This window comes from Chiloscyllium punctatum, chromosome 3 (assembly GCF_047496795.1).
Source record: "Chiloscyllium punctatum isolate Juve2018m chromosome 3, sChiPun1.3, whole genome shotgun sequence".
In the NCBI taxonomy this organism is placed as follows: Eukaryota; Metazoa; Chordata; class Chondrichthyes; order Orectolobiformes; family Hemiscylliidae; genus Chiloscyllium; species Chiloscyllium punctatum.
Genome location: NC_092741.1, coordinates 18,465,079 through 18,487,008, shown reverse-complemented (window position 1 = coordinate 18,487,008; position 21,930 = coordinate 18,465,079). Strand labels below are relative to the sequence as shown.

Genomic DNA, 21,930 nt, shown 5'->3' with positions numbered 1-21,930 from the left:
TAGAATCAGTGGGCATCATAGGGCAAACTGTCCACTGGTTGGAGTCATACCTGGCACAAAGGAAGATGGTTGTTGATGCTGGAGGTCAGTCATCTCAGCTCCAGGATATCTCTGCAGGAGTTCCCTCAGGGTAGTGTCCTAGGCCCAACCATCTTCAGCTGCTTCATCAATGACCTTCCCTCCATCATAAGGTCAGAAGTGGGGATGTCCGCTGATGATTACACAATGTTCAGCATCATTCATGACTCCTCAGATACTGAAGCAGTCCATGCTCAAATGCAACAAGATCTGGACAAGTGGCAAGTTACATTCACACTACACAAAAGCCAGACTATGACCATCTCCAATAAAAGAAATTATAACTATCGCCCCTTGACATTCAGTTATGTCACCACCACTGAATCCCTCTCTATCAACAACCTGTGGGTTACCATTGACCAGAAATTGACTGGACTCATCACATAAACACAGATTCCTGATGAAGGGCTTTTGCCTGAAATGTTGATTCTCCTGTTCCTCAGATGCTGCCTGACCTGCTGTGCTTTTCCTGCTCCACACTATTGACTGTAGTCTCCAGCATCTGCAGTCCTAACTTTCAACACATACACACAGTGGTTACAAGTGTGGGTCAGAGGCTAGGAATGCTACAGCGAGTAACTCACTTCCTGTCTCCCAAAGTCTGTCCACAACCTACAAGGCACAAGTCAGGATGGAACGCTCCCCACTTGCCTGGATGTGTGCAGCTCCAACAACACTCAAGAAACTTGACACCATTCGGGACAAAGCAGCCCACTTGATTGGCACCACATCCATAAACATCCGCTCCCTCCACCACCAACACTCAGTACCAGCAGTGTGTACTATCTACAAGATACATTCCAGAAACTCACCAAAGATCCTCAGATAACACCTTCCAAATCCATGACTATTTCCATCTAGAAGGACTAGAGCTGCAGAAATATGGGAACGCCACTGCAAGTTCCCCTCCAATCTGTTCACCATCTTGACTTAGAAATATATCGTCGCTCCTTCACTCTCGCTGGGTCAAAGTCCTGAAATTCCCTCCCTAGTGACATTGTGGGTCAACCTACAGCACATGGACTGCAGTGGTTCAAGAAGGCAGCTCACCCCCACCTTCTCAAGGGGGCAGGTGGGAACGGGTAGTAAATGCTGGCCCAGCCAGCGACACTCCATGTCTCGCGAGTGAATACATAAAAAGGGAATGCTGAATAGGTGATAATAGAAACTGAGTAATTGAAAATGGGTTGGCTGTGTTGGTACAGCTGATGTAGAACAGGATCTGGGTATGTGGGGTTGGGTACCGAACACAAAGGGAGGAGCTCCCAACACTCTGAAAGTGTTAACCTCAACGTTGACCCTTGAGGACTGCCAGTATCTCAGGTGAAGATGAGGTGTTGGGCCATCAGAATTCAGGAGAGGTGACGGTCCAGTGATATTATTCAGGTAATGTTCTGGGGACCCGGTTTGAATCCCACCATGGCAGATGACAATATGAATCTGGAATCAATAGTCTTTGATGACCATGAATGTATGACTAATTAATTGTCAGGAAAAAAGCCATTTGATGTTCACCAATCTCATTGGTTTGGCCTACCTGTGACTCCAGACCCAAAGCAATGTGACAATTAGAGGCAGGCAGTAAATGCTAGTGTGGTCAGTCACACCCACATCCCATGACTGAATACAAAAACAAATTGCTCCTAGTGCAGAGGAGGCCATTCACCCCATTGTGCCTGCACCAGTGGTGGTCATCGCTGTTTCTTTCCTTGGCAAAAGTCACACTGTTTGATAGATTCAGTTGGTTCAACTGGAGCAGTTCTGTATTGATACTACATCCTCTCCCTTTCAATGGGTATGGGAGCAGAGATCTTTGGCATAGTTTGAATGTTGAGTTCTTGAACCAGTTTGATACTCTGCTGGAGACTGCAGAATGTCAGCCTCAAACATGAGGTGGGAGCCAAGCAGTGCACTCCACCTCAAAGAAGAAATGAAAGGTAACTAGGAATTTCGAGCTGAGCAACTATCCTGGATTAGATTGGAGGCTGGATACCAGCATGAATTGGTGGGACTGAATGGCCTGTTCCAATGCTGTAATTGGCAGGCTTTGACAATGTACAGATCCACGGGTGAAGAACTGAAATCTCACAGGTGCCTTGCCATGACGTTTGTTCCTGCACTGGATAAGTCCTGAGCTTTTGTGTTCCTTGCTCCTTCTTGTCTAACAAGCTGCTTATTGAAGCCAGATCATTGTGAGTTAGCTCACACTGGGTTTACAGTGCAATGTTTGTGCTTGACTGCTTCCTGGAGCTTGGCCCAGGAAATGTGAGACAAACATGCTCCCGCCCGTCAACAGAAACTTCTTTGTTCTGTCAGTGAGCATCAGTTACAATCCTTCCCATTCTGAAAGGAGTTCATGACCTTGTCCTAAAAACTGTAGCTTTGACAACTCTGCAAGACGTGGCACTGCCTCCATGTTCCCAGCCTGGTTAGAGCAGATTGGATAGGCTTGTTCAAAGTGACCAGGGATTTCTGAGTGTCTGAGAGGCAGGGCATATAGAACATGGTACCTGGTACAGTAACATGTCTAAATCATACCCTTGCCTTCAATGTAATACACACCAATGTAATACATAGTAACATTCTCACCTGTGTCCCAGTACACCTGTATAACACATAGTAACATCCTCACCTGTACTCCATTACACCTATATAATAGTGTAACATCCTCACCTGTATTTCAGTACACCTGTAAAATACAGTGTAACATACTCACCTGTACTCCAGTACACCTGTATAACACATAGTAACATCCTCACCTGTACTCCAGTACATATGTATAATTCATTGCAACTTCCTTCCTTGTGCTAAGTATACCTACACAATACATTGTAACATGCACCCCTGTACTCCAGCACACCTGTATAATACATTCTAACTTCCTTGCCTGTACCTCAGAACAGCTATATACAGTAATACAATGTAACTTCCTTGCCTGTACTTCAGTACACCTGTATAATACATTGTAACTTCCTTGCCTGTATTACAGTACAGCTATGTATACAATGTAACTTCCTTGCCTGTACTTCGGTACACCTGTATAATACCTGCTGTGGCCATTAATGTGCTGTATGTCAGTCCATTCTGCAGCGAGCATTCTAATCTTTGTTCCTCTTCTGTTTCTGTAGGGGAGCCCCCAAATGCATGCCAACCAGTCTCAGATGGTCAACAGTCCAGCCCCTCACAGCACCCTGCATCAAACACTCAACCTGTAGCAAGTACCATCACAGGTACATCTACCCAGGCATTTAGATTTTTAAAAAGTATTTTTATTTCATGGTCTCAGGAGATCCCAAACCATCTCATGTTTGGAGTTATTCTTGTAATGTAAGAAACATCGCTGCCCATTTACACCCACTGGTTTGTATTTGCCAATGGGACATGTGCATTGTCTGTACGGGTCAGCATTTATTCCTATCCTGAAATGCCCTTGAAAGATGATGCAATACTGCTTTCTTATATTGCTGTAGTGCTCCTTGGGAGAGAGACTGTTGAGAGGAGATTTGGTAGAAAGTGTTCATAAACATGAGGAAATGGACTGTAATAACAGGTCAAAGAAAGGAGGCTGTTGATGGTAAGGAGTGACAGATGGTGATGAACATTGTGGAACCATCAATGATACATTACCACTTCTACCCTTAAAGTGCAGGGAAGGTCATTGGTGAAACAGCTAAAGATGCTTGGGTCTAGGGCACTACCCTGAGGAATTCCTGCAGAGATGCCCAGAAATTGAGATATGCCAGGTACGACTTCAACCAGCAAACATTTTGCCCTGACACCCATTAACCCCAGTTTGGTTGGGGCTTCTTAGTTTCTGAGTTTAGAAGACTGAGAGGGGATCTGATTGAAACGTATAGGATTATGAAAGGATTGGACACTCTGGCAGGAGGAAACATATTTCCGCTGATGGGGGAGTGCCGAACCAGAGGACACAACTTAAAAATACGGGGTAGACCATTTAGGACAGAGATGAGGAGAAACTACTTCACCCAGAGAGTGGTGGCTGTGTGGAATGCTCTGCCACAGAGGGCAGTGGAGGCCCAGTCTCTGGATTCATTTAAGAAAGAGTTGGACAGAGCTCTCAAGGATAGTGGAATCAAGGCTTATGGAGATAAGGCAGGAACAGGATACTGATTGGGAATGATCAGCCATGATCATATTGAATGGCGGTGCAGGCTCGAAGGGCTGAATGGCCTACTCCTGCATCTATTGTCTATTGTCTATTGTCTTCTCCAAACTCAGTTGACTGCAGCCTTGACATCAAAGGCAGTCACTGTCAGCTCACCTCTGGAATTCAGCTCTCTGTCAATCCTTGTTGTAATTGGTTGGAGAGCCAGGTGGTACTGGTAAACCAAACTGTGAGCCGGTGCAGCTTGACGGCACTGTCCAGAACCTCTTCCATCACTTTCCTAATGATTGAGAGTAAACCAGTGGGCCGATAATTTGCCAAGTTGGTTTCTTTTTACGAGTAATTTTCAGATCGATGCCAGTGTTGCCGTGGTATAGAACAGTTTGAGTAGGGAGAGTGGACAGTTGTGCTCCCACAGTTTTTCAGTATCACAACCAGGGTAACCTTAGAAACTATCATATTTGTTGTGTTTTTTTAAATTATTTCATGGAATATGGGCAGCCTCAGATAGGCCAGCATTTACTGTCCATCCTTAAATGGCCACAAACTGAGTGTTTTGCCTGGCCATTTGAAAGGCCAGTTTTGATTGGATGATTTGGTCTGGTTTCACTGTAGGTCAGACCAGGTGAGGATGGCAGATTTCCTTCCCTACAGGACATTAGTGAACTAGTGGGGATTTTTTACACTCATTGACAGTGGTTTCGTGGTCACTGAGACTAGCTTTTAATGTCACAGGTTTATTAATGAATTGAATGGAACAAATCCTCCAGCTGGCTGTTTGAACCCAGTTCTCCTGGACTTCTGGTTGACTGATTCAGTGACAATACCACAGCACCATCATCGCCCCAAATCTCTCTCATGTCCTAATGATAAAACTGTTCACCGTCTGTACAGAAACTGCAGAGCTCAATGTTGACCTGGACATCAGGGAAATCACCGCCAACCTCTCTCCTGTTCTTGTCTCATGCCTTGAGATTATTAACACTGAAAGGACAGATGGGTGTTAACTTATTGCGAGTTTGGGCTCAAATATCTAGAGTGGATGTGAGTGTGACTCACATAGCCAGGGTTGGTACTGATGGCATTTGGGAACTGTAGGAGGGAGTGGCCTTGACACACCCTATAGAGGGAATTCAGCAAAGGTTTATCACATTGATTCTTGAGATGGCAGCAATGAGAAGAGATCGAGTCGGTTCGGCTTGTATTCACTGGAGTTTGGAAGAACAAGGGGGGACTTTGACAGAAACCTATAAAATTCTAACAGGACTAGACAGGAAGGATGTTCCTGATGACAAGGGAGTGCAGAACCAGGGGTCATAGTTTACGGATAAGGGGAAAAGCAATATGGATCTGAGTTAAGGAAACATTCCTTCACCCAGAGATAGTGAGCCTGTGGAATTCACTATCAAAGGAAGTGGTTCAGGCCAAAACATTGTGGTTTCAAGAAGGAGGTGGATATAGATCTTGTGACTAAAGAAATCAGGGAAAAGGTTTGGGAGGGTGGGATTAGTGTTATTATGGACCAGGTCTGACCCCCTCAAAATATTTTAAGAAGGTAGCCCAGACCCTAACTTTTTCTTATTTTAAAGGCAGGTGCGATGTGGGTAGTCCAGGTGCGATGTGGGTAGTCCAGGTGCGATGTGGGTAGTCCAGGTGTGATGTGGGTAGTCCAGGTGCGATGTGGGTAGTCCAGGTGTGATGCAGCTGGTCAAACCACTTGGAATTTATTTGAACACCACAGTTGAAACACAAAGAAAAGAAAATAGAATTTAGAATAACTATTGGAAGACTTAACCGACCTGCTCTAGTAACTATTACTAATTAACCATTCCAACACAGTAACATCCCATAAACAACCCCCCCCCCCCTTGGCATAAAGGTAAATTCAAACACAGATTCTTACAGGTAGGAGGGAACAACTTCCAGAGAGAGATTTCAGAAGAAAGTCAGGGGAATTCTTTACTGAAGCTTGCAATTCTTCTGGGATCACATATCTTGTGACTGCTACAGCTAAAAACAAACAGGAAAAAACCTGAACTGAGAGAACTGGCAACTCTTCTGACATTGTTAAACTAAGTTGAAAATCACACAACACCAGATTATAGTCCAACAGGTTTATTTCGAAATTTTTGGAGCACTGTTCCTTCACCAAGGAGCTACCTGACCAAGGAGCAGTGCTCCGAAAGCTTGTATTTTCAAAATAAACCTGTTGGACTATAAGCTGGTGTGATGTGATTTGCAGTTTTATCAACCTCAGTCCAACACTGACACCTCCACATCATTGTTAAACTTTGGCATCTCTGCCTGCATGACTTCTCTTCAAAAAAACAAGGTTAAAAGAACCTTTTTAAACTGACAGCATTATCATAGGGTATTGAGCTCAATCCTCAGCCATTATAGAATCGTCATAGAATCCCTATACTATAGAAACAGGCCATTTGGCCCAATAAGTCTACACTGACTGTCCGAAGAGTAACCCACCCAGTCATGATCTTATTGAATAGTGGAGTAGGTTCAAGGGGTCAAATGGTCTATTCCTGCTCCTATCCTCTACGTTTCTTTGTTTCTGCTTTAGCCCTAGAACCCAGAAACGTGAGCCTAAATCCTCTGTTCACACCACTTCCTTCATCAATCTCCCCATCCTTCTCAGCTTCTTCCATTGGAAGGTTTTAGAACATGGAACTAATACTGCTTCAAGATATGAACAGTATCATTCATTCTGGTGTCTCTCTGGGCCTCTCTGTGTTTCCAATGAGGAAGGGATCAGCCCAGGTCACTCACCTTACAGGGAAGATGACCTGTTTGGTGTGTGAGAAGTGGATAAGGATCCTATGCAGCAGCACACTGACTGAGCAGTGATCAGACAGCTTCTAAAGCACAACTACAGCAGTCCATTGAGCAGTTGGAATCTCTGAGCAACAACATGGACTTTGGTGATTCTTGTAATGAGGAAGTATGGCAGTTCTGGGTTTCCAGGGCAAAGTGTGCTGTGGGATCCTCTTAATCATGTTTTGATTCAAGAGCCACAGTTAATGGAACATTACAGCACAGGAACAGGCCATTCGGCCCACAGTGAATAGAACAGTACAGCACAGGAACAGGCCATTCAGCCCACAGTGAGTAGCATGCTGTATGTTTGATACCTCAGCACCATACAAAGATAGCACTGATCCCAGTTTTGTAGCAGGTTTGATTTACTCAAACAGAGGCTTCCAGCCACTTCTCCAGTTTCCTTTTCCCTGAGTCTGACCAATCAACTTCAGTGAATCGCAGTCTCACAAAAATCAAACACAGAACCATTCACAATGCATTTGTCACAAAACTATTGTGTTTGTACATTGGAGTGGGTGGAATTAACCTACATTTATAAAGGGCTGAGTGACTCACACCCCACACCATCACTATCATTCAGCAGATGAAGGAGCACCAAACAAACTCCTCCATGTTTCCTGTATATCAAACCATGGGATCATTCTTATCTGCAGGTTGTTATGACTACAGCAATTAATAACATTGTGTGTAATTGAGGGATATAAGATGCTAAAGGGGTTTGACAAAGTAGATGGAGAAAGGATGATTCCCAGTTTTAGGATAAGCAGTAGCAGACTTAAAACAAAGGTAAGGAGAAATTACTTTTCTCAAAGGATCATAATTCTGTGCAATTCATTACCTCAGAGTGTGGCAGATGCTGGGACATTGGATTTCAGGAGGCCATAGATTTTTCATTAGTAATGGCCTGATTTGATTTGATGTATTATTATTATGAATATACAGAGGTAAATGATTGGGACTCACTCAGATTAACTTGTTTGGTACGTAGTCCTCTCAATGGGTTGAAGGGTCAGAGAGAAAACAGGAAAGTGGAGCTATGATTGAGATGCGATCAGACATGATAGTATTAAATGGTGAAGCAGGCTTGAGGGACTGAATGACGTATTCCTGCTCCTGTTTATTGTGGTATTATGTCTGAGCTGCCTCTTTCTCTCTCTCTGGTGTGACAATATAGTGAATGATTATGGCTATCCCAGCATAGAATCAAGGCACATATAACTTTTCAGCTCTTTGTTTCCACGCTTGATCGTGCAAATGGCTATCATAGAATCACTTTATGTTTACAGAGCAGTGCATTCCAATCCTTAGTGGTTCTTGCAAGAGTAATTTAGCCAGTCCCACTTCCCCACTCTTACCCCACAACACCTAAATTAAATCTCCTTTTACTTAAACATCTTTTCTCTGGAAACCATCTCAGATTGCCAAATTGGGAAGCTTATGAATGTTGGAGATCAGACTCATTAAATGTAGGTCCTTCAGGTTACTAAAATCACAGATTGTTTACTCAATATTACATTCCTATCTGTACTTCAGATGGTGGGTTGTTATGTGGCAAGACTTCTGCTTATGCTTCATTAACATAGAATTTGATGTTTTTACCACAGAAACGAGCTCAGGCCCGGCTGTTGGATCCAGCCTGACAGCAACACTTGGCCTGGTTATTCATGCTGCAGGTACCCAACTCGATCTCCGCGTAGAAACATGGGAGCTGGAGTAGGCCATTCAACCCCTTCAAGCCTGCTCCACCATTCAAAATGATCATGGCTGATCAATCAACTCAATACCTGCTTCCCCCCTTCAGCCAAAGGGTGGTGAATCTGGGGAACTCATTGCCGCACAAGGATGTGGAAGCCAGGTCACTGAGCGTATTTAAGACAGAGATAAGGAGGTTCTGGATTAGTAAGGGGACCAAGGGTTATGGGGAGAGGGCAGGAAGATGGGGTCGAGACACCTATCAGCCATGATCAAATGGTGAAACAGAATTGATGGGCCAAATGGCCTAATACTGCTCCTATGTTTTATGGTTTTAATACTCCCACACTACAAGCTGTTGGTTCCTGGTGGAGTTCAGATGCTGTGTTTAAACTACTGGTCGTTTCCATGGAGAAAATCAGACAAGTTCACACCAAAAGAAAGGCAGCTTAATCTTGCTTTTTTTTAAAAGGAGACTGAAGCATTCAGCTCACCTGCTGTTTTAATGTAATGGCTGTGGTCAGTTTGCCTCAGTGAGCCTCCCTCTGTCTGCTGTCACTAACAAAGATGTTGTTATTCACAACATTTGTTCCAAATTCAAACCTGTTCAAACTGGAAAGTAGATAAATTAAGGTCTGCTGACGGTACTCCTCTCTGTTTCCTGTCTCTTAGCCAGTTCCAGATCCATGTAGCCCTTATTAACTCCATAAGCTTTGCTCACAAGTCTTGTCTGACAATATTTCAAGTGCCTTTTGCAAGTCCACATAAACCACATCAACAGCATTACCCTCATCAGCCCTCCCTGTTAAATCCCTCAGAAATTGAAAACCACACTGTCAGAAAATAAACCTCAACCTACAAATTCATTCCAAAAATTCCCACCTGTCTGTCACTCTCTCCCCTTTCCTACTCTGTGTCTTTTGCTCTGCTACTGGTTTTTGTTATTTTTATTCATTTTTGGGATATGGGCGTCACTGACTGGCCAGCATTTATGCCCATTTATTTCCCACGGTCTCTCCCCTTTGCCCACTCTCACATTCACAATTTCCTGCTTGATCTCTGCCCTTTCCCTCTCTCTCTCTCTCTCTCTCTCTCTCTCTCTCTCTCTCTCCCCCCCCCCCCCCCCACCCTTTCCCACTCTCACTAGCTCTCCTTTTGCACTGTCCCCTCTCTCGGACAGAAGGTAGAGCTTTTGATTCTCTGGCAGAGTATTACATGAAGAAGTAAGGTCGTGTGTACAATCCAGTGCTCCCAGTTCTCGCAACAAATCCACACAAATGGAGGAAGCATCATTTCCCAGTGAGTCTGTCTGTCTGCTGTCTGGAAACCATGTTTATCTTGTATTTCCAACCAGTTTCCATCCTGAAAAAAACTCCACAGGAACTGATATCCCAACCTTTATTTGCACATGGACAGTCCCTGACACTGATCCAGCTTCCTCAGAACCCGCTCTCAGAGTGAACAGAACCTCTGAAACTTCTGTTTATACCTGTCAGCCAGGGCTCCCTGATTGGACCTGGGTTAACAGCCCCACTCAGGGAAGCGCCAATTCTGTGAGGTTCCCTGGGCTGACCTTGTTACAGTCACTAGGTAAAAACAATGATTGCAGATGCTGGAAACCAGATTCTGGATTAGTGGTGCTGGAAGAGCACAGCAGTTGAACAGCGTGCTGCTGCTCTTATGTTTCTATATTTTTGTGGAAGTGTTCCAGATTCCCACAACTCTGTGTGAGATAGCATCTCCTGACCTCACCCTGTCAGGTGCAGCTCTCGCATTAAGGTTTGTGCCTAGATCTGCACTCTCCTAACTCGGGAAATTGTTTCATCTTGTGAGATCCTCTCATCACCTTAAACACTTCAATTCTTCAACTTCCTACACCAAAGGAAACAGAAGCTAATTTTGTCCAGATTGCCCTCAGAATCTTCCCTTAGTCTCCAGTAACATTCTGGTGAACCTGCCCTCCAGCTCCTTCCAAAACCAATCTATCCTTCCTGAGTAACACTGCTCAGGCTGAATGTGGTGTTACAGATGACAGTCTAGGCAAACCTCCACACAATTGTACAATAACCTCCACATTAGGAACGTCACTCTCCTTGGAGCTAAATGCCTCTTGACTAACTGGTGATTTTCCCTCTCATAGCTGATGGTGTGGCACTTGGGACTGCAGCAGGATCGTCGCAGGTCTCTCTCCAAGTCATTGTGTTCTTTGCTGTCATCCTTCATAAGGTGAGCAGACCAAATTAACTTTGACATCTGGTGTTGCTGCAGCTCAGACAGTGCTAGCTTAGATCATCTGTCCATGGGGAGAGGCTCTGAGACTCTCCCCATGTATGACTCCAGAACTGGTTTATCACACAGCCAGCTTGACAAACATCAGAGAACCTTGTCATTTCTCACTGCTGTCTTTAGCAGCTTGCTGTAGCCAATGTAGTGAAACACTTTGGGAAATATTCCGATGATGGTCATGTTGTGATATCTTGAGATTGTTGCAGATGCTACAAGTTATTTCTCGCTCCAAGCATGGTATGGTACAGTGACAGAGACTACGCTCAGTAGCAGGGACAGGGTCAAAGACGCTGAGTCTTTTGGATGTTGTTGGGGCACCAATCAGGTGGAATGCCTGATAGATAGGACGTCTCAGGAGGTGAGCTATCTGTTCTTCTGGAAACCACCCAATGTTAATGGGGCTAGTTCAGTTCAGCCAAGTAAACCTCCCCTTGCATTTTCAGCTCCAGTTGTAAACTGCCCTCCGTTGGATGCAGCCTTTAGGAATTAAAGCACCTTGAGTTTTTTTAATCTTTTAAAAATATTCATTTATGGGATGTGGGGTTGTTGGCTTCATTTATGAAGCATCCCTAAAAGCCCATGAGGAGATGTTGTTGGTGAGTGACTTTCATCATCTGCTGCACCCATTGGGGTTCAGGAATAACTACAGGGAATTCAAGGATACAAAGGGAATGATGGGGAAAGTGCTTTTCAAAATATAAGGAGTACATCATGAAAACAGGCTCAATTATTTATGGTGAGGATTAGATAATGGGAACCTAGCAATGAGAAATTGAAAGAAGATAAATAAACTGGTCTGGGAATAAACGCCTGGCTTTGTACTAGCTGTGGTGGAATCTGTGATGATCGGCTAAGACCACAGAATTAATCTCGACAGTCAGTGGGAAACACTGTCACACATCAATCCCAGGGCAATGTCAGGCAATCTTTCAGCTCAGCACATCCACTTTGAGAAAAGGTGGCTCGAATATTGGGTTTTTTGTTTGGGGGTTTGTGGGGGAGGCAGGGCAGAGTGAGGACATGTTGGAGTTAGACTCACCACCGCCAGGCGAAGATCAGAGATGGCATTGGGGCTGCCGTGTAGCGAGATGGTAAAAACAATGACGGCAGATGCTGGAAACCATATTCTGGATTAGTGGTGCTGGAAGAGCACAGCAGTTCAGGCAGCATCCAAGGAGCAGTAAAATCGACATTTCAGGCAAAAGCCCTTCATCAGGAATAAAGGATCGAGATGGACTGCTTAAAGGGGCCCCCCCCAGTTTTCTGGGACTTCATAAGACTATAAGAGATAGGAGCAGGAGTGGGCCATTCAGCCCCTCGAACCAGCCCACTACTCTATAAGCTCATAGCTGACTTGCCATAGACCTCAACTCTTCTTTGGTGCCAGTCCCTCATAGTCCCCCTGGTATCTCAAAAATCTGTCCACCCCCTCTTTGAAGACTTTTAGTGAGCCTCCACAACTCTCTGGGATATAGAATTATAGATATTCATTAAGCCCAGAGAGAAGACATTTCTTTGCATATTAGTTTTAAGTGAATGTCCCCTTATTCTGTAACTATATCCCAGAGTTTGAGATTCACCACTAGTGGAAACATCTTCTCAATATCTACTCTGTCAAGCCCCCTCAGAAACTTGCATGTTTCAATAAGATCATCCCTCATTTTTATAAACTCAAACAAATAAAGGCCTCATCTTTTTAGATGTTTGTGACAAGTAATCCCCTTCATTGCAGGACTGAGCCGAGGGAATCTCTTTTGAACTGCCTCTAATATTGTTCAAGTACTTTAGATGGGTCCATTTTTGTCCAGTGTGTGCAGGAGGGTTTCCTGACACAGTATGGAGACAGGCCAACAAGGGGTGGGGCCACATTGGATTTGGTACTGGCTAATGAACCCAGCCAGGTGTTAGATTTGGAGGTAGGTGGGCACTTTGGTGATAGCGACCACAATTTGGTTATGTTTACTTTAGCGATGGAAAGGGTTTAGATGTATACCGCAGGGCAAGAGTTATAGCTGGGGAAAGGCAATTATCATGTAATTAGGTAAGATTTAGGATGCATAGGATGGGGAAGGAAACTGCAGGGAATGGACACAATTGAAATGTGGAGCTTATTCACGGAACAGCTACTGCGTGTATTTGATATGTATATACCTGTCAGGCAGGGAGGAAGTGGTCCAGCGAGGGAACCATGGTTTACTAATGAAGTTGAATCTCTTGTCAAGAGGAAGAAAACGGCTTATGTTAGGGTGAGACATGAAGGCTCAGTCAGGATGCCTGAGAGTTATAAGTTAGGACAGACCTAAAGAGAGAGCTAAGAAGAGCCAGGAGGGGACATGAGAAGTCGTTGGCAGGTAGGATCAAGGAAAATGTTAAGGTTTTCTATGGGTATATCAGGAACAAAAGAATGACTAGAGGAAGATTAGGGACAATCAAGGATAGTAGTGGGAAGTTGTGTGTGGAGTCCGAGGAGATAGGGGAAGTGCTAAATGAATATTTTTTGTCAGTATTCACACTGGAAAAAGACAATGTTGTCAAGGAGAATACTGAGATACAGGCTACTACACTAGACAGGATTAATGTTCACAAGGAGGAGGTGTTAGCAATTCTGGAAAGTGTGAAAATAGATAAATCCTCTTGGTCGAATGAGATTTATCCTCGGATTCTCTAGGAAGCCAGGGAAGAGATTGCAGAGCCTCTGGCTTTGATCTTTATGTCATCATTGTCTACAGGAATAGTGCCAGAAGACTGGAGGATAGCAAATGTTGTCTCCTTGTTCAAGAAGGGGAGTAGACACAACCCTGGTAATTATAGACCAGTGAGCCTAACTTCAGTTATGGGTGAAGTGTTGGAAAAGGTTATAAGAGATAGGATTTATAATCATCTAGAAAAGAATAATTTGATTAGGGATAGTCAGCATGGTTTTGTGAAGGGTAGGTCGTGCCTCACAAACCTTATTGAATTCTTTTGAGAATGTGATCAGACAGGTGGATGAGGATAAAGTTGTTGATGTGGTGTATATGGATTTCAGTAAAGTGTTTGATAAGGTTCCCCACAGTAGGCTATTTTACAAAATACAGAGGCATGGGATTGAGGGAGAATTAGTGATTTGGATAAGAAATTAGCTAACTGAAAGAAGACATAGGGTGATGGTTGATGGGAAATGTTCATCCTGGAATTCAGTTACTGGTGGTGTACCACAAGGATCTGTTTGGGGGCCACTGCTGTTCATCATTTTTATAAATGACCTGGATGAGGGCATAGAAGGATGAATTAGTAAATTTGTGGATGACACTAAGGTTGGTCGAGTTGTGGATAGTGCTGAAAGATATTACAAGTTACAGAGGGACATAGATAAGCTGCAGAGCTGGGCTGAGAGGTGGCAAATGGAGTTTTATGCAGAAAAGTGTGAGGTGATTCATTTTGGAAAGGGCAACAGGAATACAGAGAAATGGGTTAATGGTATGATTCTTGGTAGTGTAGATGAGCAGAGAGATCTCGGTGTCCATGTACAAAGATCCCTGAAAGTTGCCACCCAGGTTGATAGGGTTGTTAAGAAGGCATACAGTGTGTTAGCTTTTATTGGTAGAGAGATTGAGTTCCGGAACCATGAGGTTATGCTACAGCTGTACAAAACTCTGGTGCAGCCGCATTTGGTGTATTGTATACAGTTCTGGTCACCGCATTATAGGAAGGATTTGGAAGCTTTGGAAAGGGTTCAGAGATTTACTAGGATGTTGCCTGGTATGGAGGGAAGATCTTACGAGGAAAGGCTGAGGGACTTGAGGCTGTTTTCGTTGGAGAGAGGAAGGTTGAGAGGTGACTTAATTGAGACATATAAGATAATCAGAGGGTTAGATAGGGTGGACAGGGAGAGCCTTTTTCCTCAGATGGTGAAGGCTAACACGAGAGGACATAGCTTTAAATTGAGGGATGATAGATATAAGACAGATGTCAGAGGTAGTTTCTTTACTCAGAGGGTAGTAAGGGTATGGAATGCACTGCCTGCAACAGTAGTAGATTCGCCAACTTTAAGAGCATTGAAATGGTCATTGGATAGGCATATAAATGAAAATGGAATGGTGTAGATTAGATGGGCTTCAGATTGATTTCAAAGGTCAGCACAACTTCGAGGGCCGAAGGGCCTGTATTGCGCTGTAATGTTCTATGTTCTAATGCCAGGGCAACCTTTCTTAAATGTGGGGAATAAAATGACAGATGTGGCATCACCACCCTCACAGTTGCAAAAAGATTTCCCTCCTTTTAAACTCCAATCCCAAAGTTCATCTAGGTTATTGTGTTAAATATTGAAGGAGGGTATGCAGAATGTTTGAATGAAAGCTCTTATTGAACAACAAAGAGATTGGTTGCCAGGTTTTTCCTTCACTCTGTACTGATTGCTGGATATTTTCAGGCTCCTGCATCATTTGGTTTGGTCTCGTATCTGATGTATGCTGGTTTAGAGAAGAAGCAGATTCAGAAACACCTCTTCATCTTCTCCCTAGCAGCACCACTCCTCGCCATCACAACCTACTTTATAGTCAGCAAGGTAAGGCCTGCAGACCCTCCTCCAGTCTGTACCTCTACTCCCACCACTACCTCCTTCTATATCCTCAGCCTCCTCAAATCCTCATCCGCTTCTTCTAACCTTCTGCCTCCTCTCGTCCCCATCCTCCTCCTCCTCCGCTCTGTCTCTCAATCTTTCAGTGGAATTCATGTTCACAATGGTGATGTCATCATCTGGACTGAGATCAGTTTCTTTTCTTGTATTTTTATTTTCCTCTTCTTCTTCCATTTCTCCCTTCTTTTTCCTTCTTCCTGGTCTTTCACCTCCTCTCTTACTCTTTGCCTTTCTTTCTGTGCTTCTCGATCCCTCTCTTCTTGGCCCTTTTCACTTATCTTTTGTCTTCCTCTCTGCCCTCTATCCCTTCAGTTCTTCTTCACTATGTTGCTTCCTCCTTCCCTTCTTGCTTTCCTTTGTTTTAAATCCATGCTGTCATGCAATCTATTAGCCAGTTGGATTCCAGAGCAAATGCGGGAGCTGGGTTGGTTTATTGATGTATAATGCACTGTGCAGTTGACCAGCCAGTACATGTTGACTGATCTTTGCCTGTTCTTTGAGTCTGACCATTCTTTTTCACCCACCTCCTCCACAGAGCAGCGTGGGCTCACTGCACCAAACCAAGGCCACTGGCATCGGGCTGCTGTTCTCTGCTGGGACCTTCCTGTATGTGGCGTCTGTACACGTATTGCCTGAAGTCAGCAGTCAAACTCAGCACAGAGTCGCCAGCAACAGTGGCAGGAAAGGCCTGGGCATTCTGGAGAGCCTGACGCTGATTGTAGGCTGCACTATTCCTGTTCTCCTGTCACTGGGACTCCATGATGCCTAACTGGGAATTGGAAACTAGCCCTCCATTGCCAGCCCTGTATTCTGGCTGCAGGATGTGTACCTCAAATAGGAGGGGCACTTGTTCCCTTGTGACAGTGATACATGTGAACATCATATAAGGGTGGGCACAATGTCTAATTCATACCTAGAAAAATTACTGAGGCCAAGGAGCATTTATAGTGAGGTGATGTATGAACTGAAATGACAGGAGGGTTGGGGAGGATCGGGGGGCAACATTAGGACAAGTCAAACAGTCAATGTCCTTTGATTATATTTAATCCATTAGTATTACTATCACTATCACAGACAGACACACACTGTACATGAGGCTTACTGTATATATTGTTAGATAATATTTAGTTTTTAAAGTTTCCTTTTACTTACATTTGTTACATGCTTACTAGTTCTGCCTAGATATAAAAAGGGCAGCTCCTTTATTTGGTGTTTAGTTTGATGTCACTGGGCCATTTAATGCATCCTTAATGAGTAAAGAATTGTGAAAGGGAAGAACACAAATTAATGTTTCAGGCAAAATCTTTTGTCCCAGCTTTGATAATGAGTTTCACTCTCTTTATTAAGGTATTGAATGCCCTGCTGTGAATGTCTGGAATTTTCTGTGTTCCTATTTCATATACTCAGTCTTTGTCATTTTATATTTCTATTCTCTCTGCAAAATTAAAATACTTACTCTGGGCTGAAGAGGAAGAGGCAATTACCATTTGGGTCTGTCCTAAGTGGAGGGAGGCTAGCTAATGTTCATTGGACATCAACCCAGTATTAACCCTCGTACACCCCCCTCCTGAGTAGATTCACAGCTCCAACCACCACTGTCCAGGAAGAGATTCATTCCAAGAGTCAGGAACGTCTGAGTGAAATACTGGTGACTTCACTGACAAAGGTGAGAAATCAGCTGGAGTAAGTAGCTGCTGAAACATGGATGAGAAATGTACAGAAAGCCAGAGTGAACACAGACTACTTTTATTATTGTGAAGTCGACTAATTGGGTGAATTACTGGTTTAAAACTTGCTTAGGGTTTAAATTACAAATGTGAAGCAAACTAAGGGATTTACTCATATAAACTATGGAAAGGGAATGAATTGTGAGTGTTAATAATTACATAGGACTGAATTACTGGTGTAAAATGTCCAAGGACTGAATTATTAATGAAAAGCATTCAAATACTTGTATAAAGGCTTCCTACTGTTTGAGTTCCCTCATGGCTGTTTCCACTCGACTGCTGTAAAAACAGATGTAAGGATTTCCCCTGAACTTGCTCAATAATTATAGAATTTTTGAAAGTTAGGATATAGGAGATGGCCATTCTGCCCATCTTGCCAGTAACAGGCAAGAATGAGCTAACTAGCTTAATGCCATTTTCAAGCTCTTTGTCCATGTGCTTTGTTGTCTACAACACTTTAGAGTCATAGAGATGTACAGCATGGAAACAAACCCTTCAGTCCAACTTGTCCATGCCAACCAGATATCCTAAGTTAATGTAGTCACATTTGCCAGCATTTGACCATATCCCTTTAAATCCTTCCTATTCATATACCCACCCAGATGCTTTTTAAATGCTGTAATTGTACCAGCCTCCATCACTTCCTCTGGCAGCTCTTTCCATACACATACCACCCTGTGTGTGAAAAGTTTCCCCTTAGATCCCTTTTAAATCTTTCCCCTCTCACCTTAAACTTATGCCCTCTAGGTTTTGGATTCCCATACCCTGGGAAAAAGACCTTATCTATTTATTCTATCCATGCCCCTCATGATTTTATAAACCTTAGCCTCCGACACTCCGAAAACAGCCCCAGTCTATTCAGCCTCTCCCTATATCTCAGATCCTCCAACGCCAGCAACATCCTTGGAAATCTTTTCTGAACTCTTTCAAGTTTCACTACATCTTTCCTGTAGCAGGGAGACTAGAATTGATCACAGTACTCCAAACGTAGCTGAACCATACTCACATGCAAATCAACTAAATAAATGTGAAAAAGCAGTGGGCGCAGCACTGATCCTTGTGGCATACCGCAGGTCACAGGTCTCTCGTCTGAAAAAGCAACCCTCCACCACCACCCTCTGTCTCCTACCTTTGAGCCAATTTTGTATTTAAATAGATAGCTCTCCCTGTATTCCATGTGCTCTAACCTGCCACCCAGTCGAACATGTAGAACCTTGTTGAAAGCCCTACTGAGATCCATAAAGACAACCTTCGCCGATCTGCCTGCATCAATCTTCTTTGTCACTTTTTTCTTAAAACTCAATCGAGTTAGTGAGACATTCCCCATGCATAAAACTATGTTGACTATCCCTAATTAGTCCTTGCCTTCCCAAATACATGTAAGTCCTGTCCCTCAGAGTCCCCTGCATCAACTTACCCACTGCTGATGTCAGGCTCACTAGTCTATATATCCCTGGTTTTTCCTTAACACTTTTCTAAATAATGGCACCATATTAGCCAACCTCCAGCCTTCCAGCACCTCACCTGTGGCTACAGATGGCACACATATTTCAGCAAGAGGTTCAGCAATCACTTCCCTAGCTTCACACAGAGTTCCAGGGTACATCTGATCAGCTCCTGTGGATTTATCTACTTTTACATGTTTTAAGACATCCAGCACCTCCACTTCTGTAATATGGACATTTTTCAAGATATCACAATTTGTTTCCCAAGTGCCCTAGCTTTACAGAAATATCCAAGTGCTTTCATGCTCTGAGTGTTTCTGCTTTCAACACTCTTCCAAGCAGTCAGTTTCCGATCTAGTCCACCTTCTGGAAAAAATGTTTTCTCCTTGATTCTGCTCTGGCCCTTTGAAAGTTATTTTAAATCTCTGCTGCAGCAATGCGCTGTAATGCATGAAATAGGATCACCTGATTCACACTATCCAGGCTCCTCATACACCTCAACAAATTGCCACTCAATCTCTTCTGTTCCAAAAGAAGTAAACCTAACTAATCATTCCTCATAGCTAAACTTTCTCAGTGTTGCAAAAGTTCTCAGAAGTCTTTTCAGTGCCCTCTTTACTCATCCTTTCACATGCAGTGAACAGAACTGTCCACTATTCTTGAACTGCAGTTGACCTGGTGCTTTATATTGTTCCAGTATCACTTCCCTTCTCTTATACTCTATGCCTCCATTAATAAATTCTATACAATGTTGACGATCTTATCTACCGGCCCTGTGATTCTCAGGGATTTATCAATAACCGTCTGTTCTCACTGGAAGTCTTTCAGTTACCAAACACCTGTCCAGCTGCTTCATGGGGCTGAACTGATTTCGGACTGTTTCAGTCAATGGGTTTTACTTTTCTGGCAGTCTGTCATTTGGGACCTTGAGAAAAAAACTTAGTTAAAATCCAGATAATCTATGTCAACGTGCCAATCTTATTGACCCTCCTCAAGAATTCAGATATGAGCTTCCCCTTGCAGACTTTTGCTGTCTTTGACTAAATCTTTCTCAGTTACAGTTTGAATCTTTCTCAGTTACAGTTCTGAATCTTTCTCAGTTACAGTTCTGAATCTTCCTCAATTACAGTTCTGAATCTTCCTCAATTACAGTTCTAAATCTTTCTCAATTACAGTTTGAATCTTTCTCAATTACAGTTCTAAATCGTTCTCAATTACAGTTCTAAGTCTTTCTCAATTTCAGTTCTGAATCGTTCTCAATTACAGTTTGAATCTTTCTCAGTTACAGTTCTGAATCTTTCTTAATTACAGTTTGAATCTTTCTCAATTACAGTTCTGAATCTTTCTTAATTACAGTTCTAAATCTTTCTCAATTACAGTTCTAAATCTTTCTCGATTACAGTTCTGAATCATTCTCAATTTCAGTTCTAAATCTTTCTCAATTACAGTTCTGAATCGTTCTCAATACAGTTTGAATCTTTCTCAATTACAGTTCTAAATCTTTCTCAATTACAGTTCTAAACCTTTCTTAATTATAGTTCTAAATCTTTCTCACCTCCACTTTCCTGCCCTTTCCCTCTAACCCTTGATTACCCTACTGATCAATAATCTATTTCAGCCTTAACTATGTGCCAGGAACCAATCCTCGCAACTCTCTGCAGCAAGGTGTTCCAAAGACTCTCAACTCTTAGAGAAGAAATTCCTCTTCATTTCAGTCTGAAATTGGTGCTGAAACTATGACCTCTGTTCCGAGATTCTTCCATGAGGGGAAACATCCTCTCTGCATTAACCTCATTTGCTGTACTTCAAAGCTTTTCCAAAATGTGACCAATTCTTGAGTTTCAGCTTAATGTCAATCTCTGCTTTTTTCACTTTGAGAAAATACTACGATATTCGCAACCCCATTTTAGCATCCTGTAGTCAGAGAAGATTGCAAAATGTTAGTCAGAGCCGTATTTCATGTCTTCTGCTTCTTAACAGCTGGGGATACACTTCATCCAGACCTACTGCTTTATCTACTTGCAAAGATGCTGAGCATCCACCGTTTATACCACCCAACATTTCACATTCTACTTACACTGTTGTGAGGTAATGTATGTGTACGTTTAAGGGAACCTAACCTCTGTCCATCCTTCCCTGCCATTATACTGAATATGATATAATCTTTTGACTCTTCAGGCAGAACACAGCAGCAATAACAGATCAGGTATGTCCACATAGACTCCAAGTGAACATGATCTCTGTATGGTCTTATCTTCAAATAAAGAACCCATATTATTGCTTTAGCAATCCATGTTGGATAATTAGTATGTCTGCGATAAACAATCACAGTAGATTGGGAAATTCAAGCCCAGTACTATCTTTACAATTCTATTTGAGGTGTAATCATGGTTGTGTGGAATTTCTATTCGATTCAAACTGTGAAAAGCTCTGTATTATTATAATCCAGTACAACTAATGATTCAGATATGTGAGCTGTCTAACATTAACTACTGGTGGAAGTATACCAGTCATTATATTTAGAAGTGATAGAACACGAAGAACAATTGAAACAAATCTCAATTTTGAAGTGCATTGGCTTAAGTGTAACTTATTCCCCTCAGAGATTAAATACTTAAGAACTTGAAACAAAATGAACATGCCTTTTTTCCCACACATCAAGTTATGATATGAGATAAACAGCCTGAAAAGGTGCTGGAAGTGGATTGGATAATCAAAAGAAATTTTGATAAATATTTGAAGAGAATAAATTAACACTAGTTTATGACACAACAACAGGTTATAGTCCAACAGGTTTAATTGGAAGCACACTAGCTTTCGGAGCGTCACTCCTTCATCAGGTGATTGTGGAGGGCTCAATTGTAAGGCACAGAATTTATAGCAAACGTTTACAGTGTGATGTAACTGAAATATTACACTGAAAAATACCTTGATTATCTGTTGAGTCTTTCATCTGTTCGAATACCATGATAGTTTCATTTTTTTCATGTGTAAATCACAAAACCTTTTTTTAAAAGTTGCATTCTCAGGTTAACTGTAACAATTGGTGTTATTTAGACAATATGTTGAAGGTGTTATCCCCCTGTGTTCTCTGTCTATGCCACATATACACAGACACACAGA

The 21,930-nt window shown here is 42.8% G+C and overlaps 1 protein-coding gene across 2 annotated transcripts in view; it reads left to right on the top strand.

The window, feature by feature from the left end:
- LOC140456524 (zinc transporter ZIP9-like) overlaps nt 1-21,092 on the top strand; it is a 91,520-nt gene extending 70,428 nt beyond the window's left edge. The window contains exons 4-8 of one of the 2 annotated variants that reach the window (XM_072550743.1): nt 3,207-3,308; nt 8,644-8,712; nt 10,872-10,957; nt 15,429-15,563; nt 16,171-21,092. In XM_072550743.1, coding sequence (XP_072406844.1) covers nt 3,207-3,308; nt 8,644-8,712; nt 10,872-10,957; nt 15,429-15,563; nt 16,171-16,404 — 626 coding nt within the window. In that variant the 3' untranslated portion in view covers nt 16,405-21,092. The remainder of the gene's footprint in view (nt 1-3,206; nt 3,309-8,643; nt 8,713-10,871; nt 10,958-15,428; nt 15,564-16,170) is intronic. The other variant, XM_072550744.1, reaches the window with a different exon arrangement.
- The last annotated feature ends 838 nt before the right edge of the window (nt 21,093-21,930 follow it).